Here is a 19371-nt window from a genome sequence, read left to right as displayed (position 1 = left end):
ACACTTTTTTCTAACCCAGTGCACGTGTGTTTTTCAGGACGTCTAACAGCAGTGCGACTTTATCCTCATGTGCTTCGATGGAGCCGTGTGTGTCAGAGGAACATTTCCAGGCACACAGTCACGCTGAACACACCTTCAGACGCATGGAGGCCTACCTGAGGACCAGGAAACTCTGTGACGTCGTCCTCCTCGTCGGAGAGCGTAGAATACCAGCGCACAGGTAACAAAACAAAAACAGTACACGCACATTCTCAATTAGCTGAGCCAAATAGCCTCAGTCTAGATCCTAAAAAAAATCCAGCCACAGGCTTTTCTTCAGTGTGGGGCTTTTGACGAGATCCGAGAAGATCCAGTCCATGCTGCCGAATCATAAATGCCCTGGAGATGCTGGAGATGAGTGATGGTAGTTACAGTTTACTGCTGAATGTAGCAGCGGTGGCACATTTATAGCACAGCTCATTGTCAGCAAGTACTGCAGTTTCTGAATTCGATGAATAAAACTTTAGACTTTTGAAACTGCCATGGTATTATTTTGAGTATGGTTTTTGATAAAGTCTGGTGACTGTTATAGAAACGGAACCGAGACGGAATGACAGATTTTATACTTCATTTATGCACAATTTAAAATAACTACAACTATATTGGAAACCAAAATATAAAATAAAAATGTGTTTTTTCCTGTTGTCTGAGGGAGAAAATGGTTCATTTTAGACTATTTTTAGCTTCTTCATTTTAAATTAATAATGAGTGAATATCATGTGGTCGTGACATGCATGTTTTCAGTTTACACCGCACTAAACACATACACCTGATTTTGATATTATTCGTGACATGTGTGATATTTGACATCATATGCTTCCTGTGCATTGACAGCCGTTCAACAACTTCTTTTCATCTGAGAGTTTATAGATTTATGTAGAGGTTGTACATTTGAGATGTGACCTCAGACACAAACAGCATCCATGCTTACTGTGTGTTAAATGATTTAGCTACTTATATTTGTGAATCAACGTTGTGGAAAGACAGTCTCAAAAGTTATTAAAAATGCAAAAGTGTGTTCAAATATATTTTCAGTTCAGAGCACAAATTCAAATGACTCTGCATTTATGCGTATATTTATTAGATTACGTAAAATGGTCTGTGTGCATTGTGAATATGCATAACATTAGAAAAGTGTTACATTACAAAAACAGTTGGTTATTAAAATGCAACAAACATGCATCAGACGCAGTTGTTGGGCCCCCCACCGTTCCTCAGCTTTTCACTGTTTTTGCATTTTTCGAAACATTTTCCCAGCTTTGTCTCTTAAGGTCTAAAGCTAGCTCATTGAGTTTCTTTCTTTTTTTTTTTTTTTTTCGTATGTTATTTCAGTGTGTGAACTAAATAAGCTCTTTATACACAAATGCGCAAAAAAATCTCACACGCTATCCCAGCTTGCAAAAATATCACAGTTGATAGTTTGTCGGGCTTTTAGCCTTTTTCTCAAGGATTTTTAGTTTGTTTCCATGCTGAATTAAACTTACTCTCGAATCATCAAATCTAACAATAAATTGCAATTTTGTTCTGATCTTCAAACAGTTCTCATCTGTAATGAGATTGTGTAACATTCTCATCTCATTCTCACCACAGAATGGTCTGTCTTCCTTATTTGCTTACAAACGCGTGCTTCGCTAGGGACTTCAGTGTGTTTCAGCTCTGATCCAATTAGTTTTTGGTAAACACAGAATAGGATGTAGCTTTTATGTTGTCAAATCAAATAAAAGTTTAATAGCACTGTGAAAATTATATTAACTGTAAGTGTTAATGAGCGCTATGCTTTAAAACTAGTTTATAGAGGGCAGACACATTTCTTGAGGAATCATTGCATAGCAGCACCTTGGCATTCCATCCCTCTATTCCTCTCTGATCTGCTCATTCTCTCCTCTCCTCTCCTTCATTAATTTACCCTTCTCTTTGTGTTGTTTCCACGTGTTTGTTGATGGCATAGTTCTGCTGATTGCGGGGCTGCCTCAGGCAGCTGGAAGATTTTGCTGGTGTTTCATTTATAATGATGCACAAATGCACACACAAACACTTCATAGTGAATAGCCTTTGTACTTTTTCTATCTAGAGCACCATCTGCAACCTAAAATCCCTAAAATCTTGCTTTAGCACACAGACTTTCAGAAAGAGATCGCAGGAAAGCTGAATCAGTTATTCGGCGACGCTGTAATATGAGTAAAAACAGAGAAGTGCTAGATGATTTTGCTCGCGTGTAAAGTGCAAGGTTTAAAAGCAATCTGCTCAGTGATGCAAGTGCAGAAAGTGAGAGTGAAGGAGAGTGAGGAGGACGAATGCTGAGTGTTACTCTTGCTGCTAAATGAATCTCACAGTCTCTAATGTACTTTCACTTCCCGCTTCCCGCTTCTCTTCTGAAACCTCATTTGTGATCCCTTTCTTTATCTTTTCTTCTCTCCCCTCATTACTTCTTTTTCATCATATTCTTGCATGAGTATTCTCCATTACCGGCTTCAAATGTTTCCATAGATCTATGTTTTACTGTACCTGCTTCCAGTTGTGCAATTCGGAACAATTTTACGTTTTGGGAGATTCATTTGAAATTCATATGAAAACCTTATTGCTGGTAAGTGCTGGTAACCGGTTTAACAAGTTAACAAGAAGTATTTGTAATACAATGTATCTATACAGTTAAAGTTTAAACACATTATTTTCCACGTACTATACATTATTGTTTCTCCTTTAAGCCTACCTTTAGAAAACTGGTGGATTTGTACAAAGCTCACTGTTCTAATAAAACAAGGTGTGCTCTGATTGGTCAGATATCCAGTGCTTTGTGATTGGCCGAATGCCACAAGCATTTGGCGGAAATATTATGCCCCTTACCATAGTGTGATGCCGTGTCCCGGCATGATAACACAAAAACAATAAAAGCCATTACAAATCAGGCATATGTTTAATCCAGTGGGAACATAATTACTGATTATAATGACTTGGTACTCTCTTTTGCGTGCACCTCGTACAAATAACACTATGTCTGCATTTGTGACCAAGCAAACACCAAGCACTAACCTTCACTGCTCAAAACTGGCATTTGAATAGGAAGTAACTTAACAGGTTCTTTTAATAAGAAAACGTATAAGTCTGAAACGCCACTGTCCTTGGAGAATTGGAAGCTTATAGTTTATAGTGGTTAGAAAGTATTTACATTTATTTATTTCTTTTAGACAATGACCGATCGTTTGGCTAGATAAGACCATTACTTTTCAGCTGGGATTGCATAGAGCCATTTGAAGTCTTTGGACATTTAACCCTTTGACCACCATTGGAGTCCACTTTGTTGGAAAAAAATCCTGGAACGTTTTCCTCAAAAACCTTAAATGCAAGGTTAATGTGGAAGAATACATGGAAGATGTGGGGGTTAGTAATTTTTTTTTATTCATTAATGAGCTAATCCTTTAATGAAATTGCAAAGGTTAAAAATTCCCTTGGAAAACAGTTACGTGGGCAAATTTCGGTAAACTTTACTTCTGACCCTGCTCTTCACGTGTACCTCATTTAGTCGATTATGAACATGCAAATGAATCCCCACCTCAGACCACATGGTTCATTTTACCTCGGCTAACATAACTGATAAACTCTATGCAGTGGAAAGTGGCAATAGTTCAGCCATATGTGTTTGAAACTGATTCCGAAGGGAGGAGCAAATTATGCAGGGTCGTCTACAAGTTAGTGATCAGAATGGTAATGCACAACCTTGGAAACGTAATGGGAATTGATATCATTAGCCTTTGGCTTGACTACAATATCAAGCGGCTAATAATGCGTTGCTAATGTTACGAAAACCATTTCCCCATTCGCCATCTCAGATAGTTGATGATACAAAAAGACCTTTTTTTCCTTTCTAGTTGAATGCTGATATGGAGTTTATAAGGTTTAGTGGCTGTCAGTCGGTAATCCGGTTTGATTAATGCAAATGACACATTTTTATTAATCTTATTCAAAGCAACCAGCATACACTCAAGCAGAACAATAAAATAGCTCAGTTACTTAATACGTAATGCAAACAAAAACAGACCTTTCCTTTCAAGCAGCAATGCAAGCGCGTGCACACACACGCATTCAGCTCTTTGATATAGTAATTAGCATTTTGGCTATGAGTCTAATAGATTTAAAGCCGCAAGCTTTGACTAAGTGTGTGTGTGTGTATGTGTGTGTGTGAATATCTTTGTCTGCAGAGCTGGATTTGAATAGGAAATCCTCATTTTACCATGCTTCAGTTAACAGATCCTCAAATCCTGTGTCTTACTGTAATCTCTCTCGGTCTCTGTTTCTCTAGTCTGTCTGTTTTCTTTTCAAACTTTTTATCATGCTTTACCTGCAGCACACAACAGTTTCTATTCAGTGATGCAGAAGAAGTAAGGTGTGCTTGAAAATATGAGAGCATGTAAAAGCATGTGGGCAGATATCATATCATATTTTCTCTCTCTCTCTTTCTCTCTCTCTCTTTTTCTGTCTTAGACTGGTTCTCTCCTCCGTGTCCGATTACTTTGCGGCCATGTTCACCAGTGATGTCCGAGAGGCAAAACAAGAGGAGATCAAAATGGAGGGTGTGGATCCAGATGCATTATGGGTCTTGGTACAGTATGCTTACACAGGTGTGTGCTTATCTGGAGGAATGTTTGGAATATTTGGTTAGATCACACATCCACATGTCTACTACTAACACTAATACCAAAAAGATGAAATGACTTTGATATTATGGCTAACATTACTGTTTTGTGCAACAAAAAAACATTAAAGATCAAATTTTAGAAGACCAATTCATTTTAAATATTGTAGCTAATCTTTTAAGGATTACATTTAGTGTTGATAAATTAATGATTTATTGTATTTAAATGTCAATTTTAGGTTGAAAGATTATTTTCAGTTGAGTTCTAAATGACAACAAGTAACATTGTGAAATATACTAAAAAAGAAATAAATATGTAGTTTATTCTTATGATGGTAAAGCTGAATTTTCAGCAGGCATTACTATGGTCTTCAGTGTCACATGATCCTAAAGAAATCTTTTGAATATGCCGATTTGGTGCTTGATAACCATTTCTCACAATTAACATTAATGCAGTTGTGCTGCTTAATATTTCAGTGAAAACCATCATGGATTTTTTTTTCAAGATTCTTTGGCAAATAGAAAGCTAAAAGCACAGCATTGATTTGAAATGGAAATCTTTTGCAAGTTTTTACTGTCACTTTTGTTCAAATCGTTCTTGAATGTGTCTGTCTTTCTACAGGGCGTTTGGAGTTGAGAGAGGACACAATAGAGAGTTTGTTGTCGGCTGCCTGTCTTCTGCAGCTGTCTGCGGTGGTTCAGGCCTGCTGCAGTTATCTAATGAAACAACTCCATCCCTCCAACTGTCTGGGCATTCGATCTTTTGCTGATGCTCAGGGTTGCCTGGACCTCCATAAGGTGGCACACAATTACACCATGGTGAGCAAACGTACGCATTCAGAATAGTTACAAACCGACTTAATTGGAACAAAAGATAAGCTGGCTACTCCAGGAAAGTGAATACTAAACCTCTTTGTTTTTTTATCTTCAGCGAGCGCCCCTCTCTCTGCCTCATTTTTCTTCTTTTATCACTTTTCTTTCATGCTTCTTTGTTTGTCCTCCTCCCAACCAAGCGCACACTAAGGGATTTATCATACGCAGTTCACCGTGTCAAAAACTTGGAAGTGAATTAGAGGACATTATTGCCTAAACTTACAGACACTACTTTTTTTTTGTTCGTCCTTCAGTGTGGGCGGCTACCTCAGTGAGTGTGTGTGTTTGTATTCATATATAGGCATCTGCGTCCATCTGGCTGTCTGTGCCTGTGTCTGTGGGTTTACGAGTGGGCAATTGAGCCCGTTTTAACTGCCGTTGAAGCACTGGTGCTGAAAAAGTTCCCTGAACGAGGCGAGTGTGTTTAATTGGACATGCTACTGTTCCTCTTCGCAAATTTTCCGCTCAGCGTTTGATGTTCCACTGCTCCTGAGGGAAACTCATTCAAGAAAATATAACCCATAATAGCCCGCCCACAGTTCACAACAGGGGGGTTGTCATGGAGACTGCACTGAAAACTTGTATTCCATTTTCCATCGGTGCCTCTGTTTCCTATCTGGCTTTCCCTTGTTTTTATTTCATCCATCCCTTCCCCCTACAATGCAATGATGTCCAGTTCCATTGTCCACTTTGTATCCTTACTCTCTTTCTCTTTCCGATATATGTGGACATGTTGGATAGCAAATCTGCAGAGAAAGCAGGGAAAAACGATGCATAATACAAATTCTAAATGTAAATGACAGCATAATCATGCATAGTTAATATAGAAAAATAAATAGTAATATCAGCAAACAAATACTGGTCCTAAACCAAAATAACCAGTTAAAATAAAGCTGTGGTACATCTATGTGGGATAATTATTTTCTTCTATTAAGTTGCTAAAATCAATTAAAATATTACAAATAGATTAAATGTGATATGATTATGAATGCGATATGTGTGTATGGATGTGTGTGTGTGTTTTCAAGTTTGAGATTGGCAAGGATTTTTATGTTTCTGAATTTTGAAAGGAGTCTAAAAATGCAATTATTTCCTTTGCTGCAGTCTGAATTGTCATATGATTCTTTAGAAGTCATTCTAATATGCTGATTTATTTTTATGAAAACAGATGTGGTGCTGACCTCAAACTTTTAAACTATAGTATGTTTGTGTATTTGATATTTATTATAGAAACTGTTACTTGTATTTAATCATAATTAGTACACATTACGTAGCCTTTATCCTGCCCTAATAATATGCTTTTTCCACAGCGTCATTGAAGAATTTCCAGTATTATGATAATTGTGTTATTGTACAAGACAGCGCTGCCGTAAATTGTGTCGCTGTGGCTAAACAGTTACAAGCGCAAACCTGATCTAAACGTCACACGCCGCTGATCCACCATTTAAACCTGCATCTTCATTTCTTTTCTTGGCAGATGCCGTCTGTCACATCGACTTACGAGTGCACACTCACTGTGTGTTTTGTATGTTGCTATGCTGAAAGACCATTAGTCACACAGACACACACTCTGATAGTCTATGCTTTGACAACCACATCCTCGATTCCATCAACCGATCCAGATAATCTCTCTCTCTCTCACCGTAGGAGCACTTCATGGAGGTCATGAGGCATCAGGAGTTTCTGCTCTTGCCTGCTTGTGAGGTGGAGAAGCTTTTAGCTTCTGATGACATGAACGTTCCAGAAGAGGAAACCGTGGTAACAGCCCTGCTTAGCTGGGTCCGCCATGATGCTCCCTCCCGTCAATCACAGCTTCCTTCTCTTCTCGCTCACATCCGTCTGCCCCTGCTTAAACCACAGGTCAGTCAACCGTACCTCCATCTGTCCATCAGTCAACCTGTCTTTTATTCTGCTGTGCTGTTACTTGTTCAGACAGCTTGAACGGTGTACCATAAATACATATCAGAAAATCATTAATCTGCATTAATTCATGTATCAGCTAATCAGTTAATTGAAAGATCTGTCGGTAAGTCAGTCAGTCACAGTAATTAATGCTTCTATGCTTCTTGAAGTTTTGCCACAGAATGCTAAACAGCCTTTGAGCTTTTTTTTTTTTTTTTTTTTTTTTTTAAGCAAGTCGGACTGTATTTGTAACTTCACCAGGAACGTTTTCTTTCGCCTAAGATATTAATATTAAGTTTTGAAGAGCATAAGAACCATTTTTGCTTTTTGGACATTTGCTGTCATTAATGAAAAACTGAACTTTGTTAATGCGAGCACAAAGTGTGGTCATAAATACACAAAGAAATAAAATAAATGTTCACTTATTATATAGCAGGGATGCTTTAAATGGATCAAATGTGACCGTACAGACGACTCTAATGTTACAGGACATTTAAATATATGCTTTTTGTTTGATCTTTAGATCAGTTTCCACTAAATGAGCATATTAGAATAATTTCAGAAGGATCATGTGACACTAAAGACTAAATGTGGGTAACCAAATAGCTTTTGGTCCTTTCTTTTTAACTGACACGTTCTGTGTGTTACAATTCATAAAAACGAGCTTCCGTAGAGCAAGCTCGTCTAGAGCATTTAGCTCTTCTAGTATCTGTGGTCTTTATGTGTGTGTGAAGGTCAGTGCTGTTCTGCTGGGCAGTGAGGATGTGTACTCAATGATGGGATGCATTTGGAGCCTGGAGAGTGTGATAAGGATGTTGTTGTTGTGTCTCTTTCCCTTATCACATTCTTCCCTTCTTACACACGTACACACACTCCACTGAAACATTTTTTTCTACGTGTTAAAAATACATAAAGTACATAAATAAATGTTTGTCTGAATTTTTTAAAAACGGTTATTTGTAATGTTACATTGGATTAATCATTTCCTTTCACTGTAAAAACATCATCGTCATGGTAAAACACGACAAAATATTGCATTGAAAATTCAGTTACCAACATAAAATGTAATAAACATTCCAAAAGTAATTAAAAACACATCAAATGTAAATGAGAATTCTAGAAATTTGTGTTTTACCTAGAAAATCTGTACATTCAACATTATTTTACTTTTAAAGTGCATGTCCTTTTTACAATTTTTCATAGTAATGAGCAAAGAAAATTACCTTCTTTTGTAAAAGTCATCATTTTTAAGTGATTAACATTTTTACTTATGTTTTTACATTTTTGTAGTGTTTTAATGTTTATTGTTTATAGTGTTTATAGTATAATGTTTATAGTGTTGATATTGTCTTATAACATTGAACTTTTTTGCTGTTGTGTTTTTTTTTTTGAGCAGTTGCAAATTTTTATGTAGGCTACATATTCAAAAGAAGTTGAAAACTCATGACTTCATGAATTAATTAGTTTTTTTTATGTAGCTGTAACTAAAGAAATTCCAAAAACTCAGCCAGTGTTTTTGGTTCTAAATTTTGTTTCGTGTGCCAGATGTCTTGTTCACCATTAATTTTTGTGTGCCATGGAGATCAGAAGTAAAACATGAAGCACACATCTGTGGATTAGAACTTTTTTTTTTTTATCGTTACGACTAGTTGTCATAAGAAAACACGCATTTTGATGCCACAGGCTTTGCAATAGCTGCAGATGTCTTATTAATACGATTGTCCAGCCATACTGCAGTGTTTTATATTATTGTCATGCGCTCAGTCTGTCGGTGTCGGACATGATATTCGCATGGATATGCAGTTTAATTGAGCTTCTTTCCCGTCGGAGCTCAAAGCTTTGTCCTTTTTTTCATTTTAAATGCATTATGAATTCCACTGAACTCCCTCTTATTGCTTTTTCTCTCTTTCTACCTTTCTATTTTCCTCTTCCCCCCCTTTTTCAAAGGTGAAAAAAAAATTTCCAGGCGTTCTCCCACTCGTGGCTGGCTGAGCAGAGTTTGTTCAGTTCCATCTAAATGTAAATCGCAGGTTGTTCTGTGCTTTCCAGCGAAGCAAAAACCTTTAAGCCACCGTCCAGCCATCCTAACTCCGGAGCATTCATTTCTCTTCAACGCGTTTACTCTGTATTCACGTTCGGGGGAGATGATCGATTTTTGGTTCGTGACAGATGCACTCGTTCACTGGTTGTGATGTGGGCACTTTTATGAAAGAGGTGGAAATGATTAGCTTTTGTTTTTAGCACAGAGAGGAGGTGGAGAGAGGGAGGAGTGTAGATAAAGGAGTATGGGGTTGATGGATGAGGAGTGGGAGGGAGGTGAAAGCAGAGACTGGGGAAGGTGGAGGTGGTGTTGTATGGGCGGAATATTCGAGCTCTAACTAGAAACTGTTTTCTGAGCACAGTGATGGATGCGATTATGGATTCAGTAAGATGGTGCTGAATGATGATGTGCACACTGATATTCATACTGATTCATATCACAGGCATGGCTGTATAAAAGAAATGCTGGGAAAAAAACAAAAAAAACAATATTGTTTTATGATTTATCAGGATGTGCTGAACGTGTTGAGTGGTCATCTGCAGGCATTTGCACTTGCAAGGTAGTTTGTGATCATGTTATTTTAGTACTGTTTATATGCTATTGTAGTTTTTATTAATGTTTTGAGTTAGCTCTTATTTTTTTAGTTTTCATTTTAATTTGTATTATTAAGTTTGTCATTTTTGTCATCATCGTTTGAAACTTTCTGTATGCTTTTGTTTCTGTATGCCTTAATTTTTATTTCCATTTTATAAATAATTAGTACCTCAGCATAAACATATTTCAGTTAATTGCCTTAGCAACAATTCTCATTTTCCTTTATTTTAATTTTATGTTTAATATTTATATATCATTTTATTTTATATGCCTTGAATGCCCTGAATTAACATCCTGAGTTTATTTAATATTCTAACTATGCATGTAATTTATTTTTAAAAATAAATAAATAAAATAAAATTTAAATAAACCATTAATGTAGCAAAAAAATCTGTTAAATTATCAGATTTCAGATTTTTACATTTTTTATTTTCGTGTTAAGTATTTATTTAAAATGGACAAGCAAAACAACTGCATTTCTTAATCAATAAAACAAAAAAAAAATGTGCTAAATTTTATTTGACACAAATGTGACTCCATTGGCCTATGAATTTGAGTAGTACCCCGTTCTAACCTTTGCTTGATTGAAATAAAAACGTACAAACTGTCAACTTAATTTGTCTTCTAATGATTTTTTTCTCCAGAACTTTTTGTGGTGCCACATATGTGGTATTTCCATAATGAATAATGCGTTCAACCAAGAATAACTCAAATCATTGTAGGGTCAGTATGTTCGGATAATGTATTCCTTTGACATTCCAAATAAATTAATACAAGTGGAAAGAATTCTCTCCCTTCTCTGTTCTCTGCAGTGCCTTTTTCTGGCAGCAGCAATCGCTGCCATGTCAAGCACAAAATGTGTTCAATAACGCACAAGTACCAGTAAACTGAGTACCGCAAAACTTAGTGAATCATGTTGTTGATTCATTTAAATTCTCTCCTCACATTTTACATCTAAGGGACACTCCTAAAATTGCAAATATGCAATAAAGTGAGGTCCAATAAACGTCCAAGCAGATTCATTGCAAATTTTTCACTGTTCGTCTATAGTAAATCCCGACAGTAGTTTTTTTAGCAGGCAGAAGAGGGTTGAAGCTGGCACACGCTTTTAGTAAATCTGGCGCTGCATTACTTTGAGTTCTTGTAAAGCTGCTTTAAAGTCACTTGTATTGTGAAAAGCACTCAATTTTTACTCGCCATTGGCAGGTGTGACGAGAAACTAATTTTGGACTCTGGGTATGTCTGCGTGAGATCTTACAGAGTGTCTCAATGGGGCTATAGCACTGCAGCAGAATACATTATCCCGTTATTACTGTGGCTATCCAAGATACCCCTCTAATTAAAACCTACTCAATTTACTAGCCAGCCGAGAGAGGATATAAACAGGGTAGATGAGAGGATGAATGTGACGAACGAGGACTCGTTAACAGGGCCACAAGAGGTGTCATTTGAAGAGGATTATGGGAAAAAGAGAGACAAGAAGAGAGATAGAATAAAGAAGGTCCCGTGTGATGTTTATGTATGAGGTGGTAATGATTTAGAGTTTCATCGAAGTTGTAGCAGGAAACAGGTTGTGTGTGTGTGTGGCTGTTTTAGCTTCTTAAAGGCTTGTTTGCTCAGGAGTAGTAACCTATATATGAGTCTCTGCATTCTGTTAGAGGCCCAGAGGGACACTAGCTCTGTCTCTCGCTGGGATTCCCTCCTTTAAAAAAAGGAATGTAGGTAGGACCTTTTGTCAGAAGTTTCATCAGAAGCTTGTTTCCTCTCTTCATTGCGTCCCCCGAGTCCTCTCCTCAAGGTCTGAGGAGCCGGGAAGGATTCACTGCTGTCAGGTTATCAAAGTGTGTCTTTAGGTGGATGAGGGCAAGGGTTTGGTTTGGAACCCAGTTTACTATGTAGCTCTTTGCAGCTGTACCATTAAAGATTTCCTGTCAGAAATTATGTTATTGGAAATCTGAAAAATGCGATTTGTTTTCAGGTTGTGTGTGCCCAGCAGTAAGCTCGAAAGAATGTACATTTACAAAAACACGAAGAGTGTTCCCCCCCCTCGAGTTCTTTCCTTCTTCAGAAATCTGAAGGTTAGGGAATAATCATGAATTGTGTGGAATGTGCTTATTAATTTATCATGCTTTCCGCAAAAACATCAAGCAGGACAACACTGATAATAATAAGAAATGTTTGTTGAGTGCCAAATCAGCATATAAAGATGATTTCTGTAAAATTGTGTGACACTGTAGGCTGGAGTATTTCAACTTTGCTTCTGGGATAATTACATTTTAAGTCATTGCACATTGTAATAATATTTAGTGTTATTTGTTTATTGGTCAAGGAAAGGAACCTACGTATCAATTACAAATTTAGGACTGTTAGTAGGGGTTAATGATATGTGTTTTTCATTGCAGATACCGATTATTACAGATTGAGTAGACCGATAACAGGTATTTTAAACCAATATTTCTGATGTAAACATGGAAATTAATAAAAAAAAAATTGACTAACCAGGCCTCTCACTAAAACTTTCTTTAAATGCTTTGAAATAAAAGGACCGATACCAATAATCCTAAAAGTGATTAATATCGGCACTGATAATTGGTCAAACCCTAATTGTTAGTGTAAATGTAGAATGGTTATCTGAAAGCATACATTTTTTTATCCACTCATCAACATAAAATACCTGCATTTACCTACATTTTTCTTAAGTATATTTTAGCTCTTTTTAGTCTTTTCTTTGCCTGTCTATAATTTAGCAAATGTTCCTAGTTCCTGAACTTCGGTTTTTAGGTCATACCACAGATGTTAAAATGGATTTAAGCCTGATTTTTTTTTCATAGCTTTTGTTGTGTGCTTTGGACCATTGTCCTGATGGAAAATTAGTCTCCTCCATAAACTGGCTGCAAAATGGCCTCAATAATGTGCATCTACTTAGCTCTTTTTGTATTGTTCTTAATGCCAAACCTTGTCAGTTCCCCCTGCTGAGGGCAACACTAGTGTACGATGTTCCCACCACCACCTCGCTTGCTGGCAGGTATACTGTGTGTAGAGCTTTATTTGGTTTCTGCCAAACAGACCTCAAAAGAAAACTTCATTAGACTGAAATTTCTTCCAGAATATTCTAGTTTGGTCATGTGGATTCTGACAATATCCTGAACAATGGCAGTTTTCCAGTTTTCTCCTTGCCTCTCCCTTGCAGATGTCAAATCCATGATGAGATTGTTAATGACTGGACTGGTTTGTTCATTTCAGACAAATGATTCTGCGACCTGTCAGTGTTTTGGCTAGAGTCTAAGTCACCTCTCTTACAAATACCCTTCCTGTTTGAAAGGTTCAAAGCTTTTAGCTAATCTTAAAGCTAATCTTCTTGAAGTTGGCAAGCAGCTCTTTGGTCTTTATGACACCATGACTGAGGTGATTTCAGATTTTAGAAAAGCAGTAGAACTGCAGTGCATTTATGGTAAACATGAAGGTGCCCTGAAGTGAGCGGAAGTGTATTCTATAACAGTTTATCCTGCTGACAGAAAAAATAAGTAAACCAAGTTTTAAAAAGTACATTTGCATCATTTGTATGGGGAAGCTTTTGTGAGTTTGGGGCATGGGTTTGTTTTGCCAGTTTTTTTTGGCAGTTTTTTTTGGGCGGTCATTAATTTCGCAGTTTCATTTAGTATTTCAACCAGTCAATAAAATTAATAATCATTGATAATGAAAATAATCTATAACAATTTCAGTACTGATCGAATCAACACACAGTGTACAGAAAAACATTATTCTACATGCATAATGCATAAGTATAAATAATTGTAAGCAAACAGACTAGCAGGGAAATATTCCCTCCGTTAAACATATTGATTTCATAATGTGTAATTTTTGGTGCTGTTGGCTCATATGGTTATTGCCTGTTCTTAATGCAGTTTTTAGCTGATATGGAGGCGAATCCATTGCTGAGGGACAGTGTGGAGTGTCAGCGGCTGGTGATGGAGGCCATGAAGTATCATTTGCTGCCAGAGAGAAGGCCGCTTCTCCAGAGCCCAAGGACACGTCCACGCAAGGCCACTGTAGGGGCACTTTTTGCCGTGGGTGGCATGGATGCCACAAAAGGTATTCCTTTCATATCCTTTTTTGTTGCTTCTAAAGTTCTGTATTTCTTAGCTTTTGCGCTTTAAAAGTATGTGGGTTGGTAACAAGGTAACCGTGAGTGTATTATTTGTAAATTACAATTGTAGCACCAGTTACCTATGGGTATATGATTTTATCAATACAGTTGTCCGATTTGATTTTGTGGTCTCAAGCATTCAGAAATCACGCAAAATAAAATTGAGCAGATTTACTATGATAAAACCGTGGTTAATTTTGGTAAAGCTTGTGAAGAAATCTTTTGTTGAACAAATTAAAGAGGCTTTGGCATTTTTATTGTAAAAAAGGGTATATTTTTATTAAATGGTTATTAGCCTACTAAACAAAGATCTGATCATTCTGAAAGTGTGACAGCAATTATCAGGCATATGTAATAATGTCAGTTGTGTATCTTTATGTATTTTAAGGGTTATTCAGGTACTGGGGTTATTCAGTTCAGTTACAACTATATTATTATTATTATTATTATTATTATTATTATTATTATTATTAACCAATCATTATTGCCTTGTGTTTTTTTATATAATACATTTTAAGTTATGCAAACTAGAATATTAAGTCAGATGTGGTGTTGTTGTTGGTGAAATTATTATTGACATTAAAACACATTACTAAAGTCAACAGTCAAAAAACTTTTTCAGGATTATTATGAACTTGAAACTGATTCACGGACTTCACCTCCGGCTTTTTTAATTTTTCTAGGTGTCCATTATTATTATTAATCATTCACACACATCAAGCCTACTGTGTTCATAATGAAATGCATTGTTTGTAATTATATAGGTTATATATCGTTTTTTTATTTACGTATATCTTAGTTTCTATATAGAATGGATTTTTTTAGTTTTTGTTTTGAGCAACTGGGATAGTGCTCCCCTGAGAACTGGTGCCATGCGCAGTCTGCGTACTCTGCGTATAGAGAGCGGCGGTACGGAGTAGGAAGGCCTGAATTATGCATTACTGTATGTTCAGTGAGGCTGAAAGTGAATGGTATTGACTGAATTCAGAGCGGTGTTGTGTTAATGGTGAAATATATAGATGATTCATGTGATTCACAGTTTATATTGACTGGTGTACAGAGAGCCATGGTGACAGACCAATTCGTTTCATTCGTGTTCGTGACTTTATAATATTTCTTATTGAGTTCCAAGGCATGAACCAAACCACCTTGCTGAGATTAATTGCAGCATTACAGACTTGAATCGGAAGTAAAAGTATTTAAAAGTATTAAAAGTATTTAAAAATCAACTGTAACTTTGCAGGCTATGAAACTGCAGAGTACATAATTATACAATATAAACTTTGATATATAAATATTTTATGTATGGTAATACATTTATATGTTTATGATATATTTATATTTATATTGTATAGATATACAAGGTATTTTGAAGAATTTCTGTAGCTTCCCTAATCTTACCCATTCTTGCTCAGCAATTAACTGAAATACTAGAAGAAATCACAGAGATTTCTGTTACCTTCCACAGTTTGGCCCATAGGGCTTTATGCTTCCTGTTATTTGTTAGATGATAGTTATCTTAAAAACAGGTTTGGCTTTTGAATGCGTCTCTTTATATGTACCCAGAATGCCTAAACAGCCTTGAGATTTTTTATATTAATATTTTTTTTTTTCATATAGTGGATTATTTTTGTTCATGAATGTATTTTTATCTTTGCAGATTTGTATGATCTTGCAATGTATTTTGCCTTTTTTTTTTTTTTTTTTTTTTTTTTCATTTATAGCATTAATGCATTTGTGTACATCTGTGATGGTGTGGCTTACAGGTGAACCTCACTTATGTATACAGTAGTCGTTTTTCAAATCTGATTGTAATTGTTTTTAAAGGGGCCACTAGCATTGAGCAGTACTGTTTACGGAGGGACACATGGCGGCAGGTGGCTGTAATGAGCGGGAGAAGGCTGCAGTTTGGCGTGGCGGTTCTTGATGACCGCCTGTATGTGGTTGGGGGTCGAGATGGCCTCAAAACTCTCAACACAGTGGAGTGTTACAACCCCCGCAGCAAGAGCTGGAGCGTCATGCCCCCCATGTCCACGCACAGACACGGCCTGGGTGAGGAATAACATTAGAACATTCTCATTTAACTATTCATAATAATTCTCATTAATTGCTTCACACAATATTTGAAGAGTTCATTTGATTAAAATTTGATGAAATTAACAATTTTCAAATCATGTTTTTTCAACTTTGCATTACAATAAATCTCAACCAAACTGCAGTTGGGTTATTTTGATTAGGTTCAAAAATAACTAAAAAAACAACTAACAAGATAAAACACAATAAAAACATGATTTTTATCTGATTTTACAACAAAACTCTTTATTTGGAGCCCTTAATTCTGTTTTTGTTTGTTGTAATTTTGGATTCTGGATCCTGTTAATTTTATATAAATATGTCAAACATTCTATTTCTGATATTTCTGTCATCATTTCTTCAAGTTAAAGCAGACTTTTATTTTGACAAGCTGTAATGAAGACTTTTGTTTTATGTGTGTATTTGATAAAACTTTTATGCATTCGCACAAAAACATATTTTTTGGTTTTTTTTAAATACACTTGTCTATTTATTGATTTAATAACATTCCACACTATATTCTATGACTGGATTTTACTCTTCCATCCATGTTTCCACATCACAGAAACCATAAAGCCCCACACAATTTTTTTTAAGCATATTATACTTATAGAATCTTCAAAAGACACACGAAGGCTTTTGTGTGATCTCTGATCATTTGTGTGTATGTTTGTAGGCGTTGCAGTGTTAGAAGGCCCCATGTATGCAGTGGGAGGTCATGACGGTTGGAGTTATCTGAGCACGGTGGAGCGCTGGGACCCTCAAGCTCGCCAGTGGAGTTTTGTTGCTTCCATGGCAACACCTCGAAGCACTGTGGGAGTTGCAGTGTTAAACAGCAAGTAAGCATTGACAGCATAAATCTGTTCTTCTAACTAATCACACTACACATCTGCCGTGTTAAAATGCTGTTTGTCTGTTTAATCTATACTGTTCTCCCTTTCTGTCTCTTTTTTTTAAGGCTGTATGCTGTGGGCGGTCGTGATGGAAGTTCATGTCTGAAATCAGTGGAGTGTTTTGATCCTCACACCAACAAATGGAGCAGCTGTGCTCCCATGTCTAAACGCAGAGGTGGTGTTGGTGTAGCGACGTGGAATGGTTTCCTGTATGCTATCGGTGGCCATGATGCCCCAGCTTCAAGCTTAGCATCTCGACTGTCAGACTGTGTCGAAAGGTAAGAGGACAGAAATCAAAAAGTAGAAGAACGTGATCAACTTTTAAGGGCACAAGCCTTATTGTTGTGAACAAAGTAGAAGCTTTAAATGGCTTCCTGTAGTTTTTTTGCCAAAATAAAAGCTTGCTCTTTTAAAAAAGGATCTAGGCTATCAACTGTAATATTTTAGTTACTTTTACAGTAATTGTATTGTAAGTATTTTTAATATTATATTATTTTTGGTTGCACTTTATTTTAAGGTGTCCTTGTTATAGTGTAATTATACATTTAAGTACTGAGTAATAATATTAAACTACATGTACTTGGTTATATGGTTATATTTGGCTTAGGGTCACTTGGATACATTGTTTATTGTTATTATAATAGTAAAATACTTTTAGCAAGGACAACTTAAAATTCTTAAAATCTATTCTGCGCACAATTTCTTTGTAAGTCACAGACTTGAGACCTATTTTTGGGTCACAACCCACCAGAAAGTCTGCTGCTGATTTACCGCAATATACATGATTTACCAGAAAGACACAAATGTTCTAAGCTTGTGTAAATAGGAAATGCCAGTATACGTCAATAAATGTAGTCATATGCTATGGTTAGGTCTGAAAGCCCAAGGAGAACATCAAGAAGACAGTACTGGAATCCAAGAACAATTGTGTTTGTATCAAAGTGGTACAGATGAGTCTTTTAAGAGAAACTGACTCAGTGAAGGCTGTACAGACTTGCAGTGCAGGTTAATGAAGGGTGTGAGGTTCTTCCCCTTATTGTTTCACAGCTGAGAGTGAGTCAGTGGATGTACACTAGTTTTCTGACATTTAGTGCCATATGGTCTCTGTAGATTCTTTTTTTTTTTGTCTGTCATTTATTGAGCGTGTGTCATAAAACCACCCATTTTTGGCACAGCTACGTTCCACTGATCAAAATACACACTGACAAAAAACATACTTAACTTGCAGTCTTGTGGGAAGGTGGAGGAAATTTGGATTTATTATTACTTGTTACATGTTGAATTTATGATTTTAAAAACGGCAGAATATGAAATATTTTGGGAGTCCTAAACAACAGGGTTGGCATGCATGCAAGGTCAAAAAACGCTGTCGATTTCATTTAAACCTATGTTTGTGAGATTTTAATGCTCCAAAAACGGCACTTAGTGGCAAAAAATTACCCAAGAAGTGGGCGGACAATATGCTAATGTTTCTTTTTGACATCAACATGAAAATGTTTTAAAAATGACTTGTTTCAATAACTCAGAGTCAACTCTTTCTTTCGAGAGACAACTTTACACACAGTGCAATTTCAGATTTAAAGGATGACTTTGAAGGATGCTTTACACACTGCATGGAGCTGTGTTACACGCTGCACGAAAAGTCACTTTTAAAAATCCGTAATTGGGGAAAATAATGCTTGAAGTTTGCTTTATTGCAGTGTTTCTAATAGAGCAGAGTGAGCCAGATTTCCACCAGACTAGTATTTGACACATTTTAGTAATTGACCATGTTGTTTAAGTTGCACTTCTGAAATGTGCCAGCGTGTTACGTGTTTGAGTCTATTGAATTTGGGCAGCAGAGGCTTCGTGGTGAGCGACGCTCGTGTGGGAAGTGCCAATTATTCCTTCATCACACCATCTGAGCACCACACGACGATGGAGCTTGTTTTAATGAAAAATTTTGAGATTCCATTTGAACAGAAGCATAGGTAAAATCCCACTTTTGTTTTATGCATGACATTGTGAAGAAAGACTTTTTTTATCTTAGCGAGTTTCTAAATGAATGAAGAGATAAAAGCTTTTCTCTGAGCAAAGGAACAGTTTGCTCCACGACATTTTGATTTTATGAGCTGCTTGGTGTTGTAAGTGCATTTAGTTAACCTCAGCCAACTGGGATCGTTTTTTCCAGGTGGTTACT

The 19371-nt window shown here is 36.5% G+C and overlaps 1 protein-coding gene across 3 annotated transcripts in view; it reads left to right on the top strand.

The window, feature by feature from the left end:
* Positions 1–19371, top strand: part of klhl5 (kelch-like family member 5) — a 51018-nt gene that overhangs the window by 25956 nt on the left and 5691 nt on the right. For all 3 annotated transcript variants that reach the window (XM_043240909.1, XM_043240917.1, XM_043240903.1), the window contains exons 2-9: positions 38–220; positions 4519–4655; positions 5292–5488; positions 7190–7402; positions 13985–14171; positions 16054–16278; positions 16976–17138; positions 17258–17470. In XM_043240909.1, the coding sequence (XP_043096844.1) occupies positions 78–220; positions 4519–4655; positions 5292–5488; positions 7190–7402; positions 13985–14171; positions 16054–16278; positions 16976–17138; positions 17258–17470 (1478 nt within the window). In that variant the 5' untranslated portion in view covers positions 38–77. The remainder of the gene's footprint in view (positions 1–37; positions 221–4518; positions 4656–5291; positions 5489–7189; positions 7403–13984; positions 14172–16053; positions 16279–16975; positions 17139–17257; positions 17471–19371) is intronic.

This window comes from Puntigrus tetrazona, chromosome 1 (assembly GCF_018831695.1).
Source record: "Puntigrus tetrazona isolate hp1 chromosome 1, ASM1883169v1, whole genome shotgun sequence".
Classification (NCBI taxonomy): Eukaryota; Metazoa; Chordata; class Actinopteri; order Cypriniformes; family Cyprinidae; genus Puntigrus; species Puntigrus tetrazona.
The sequence above is the reverse complement of the archived record's forward strand: the minus strand, read 5'-3'. Positions and strand labels throughout refer to the sequence as shown.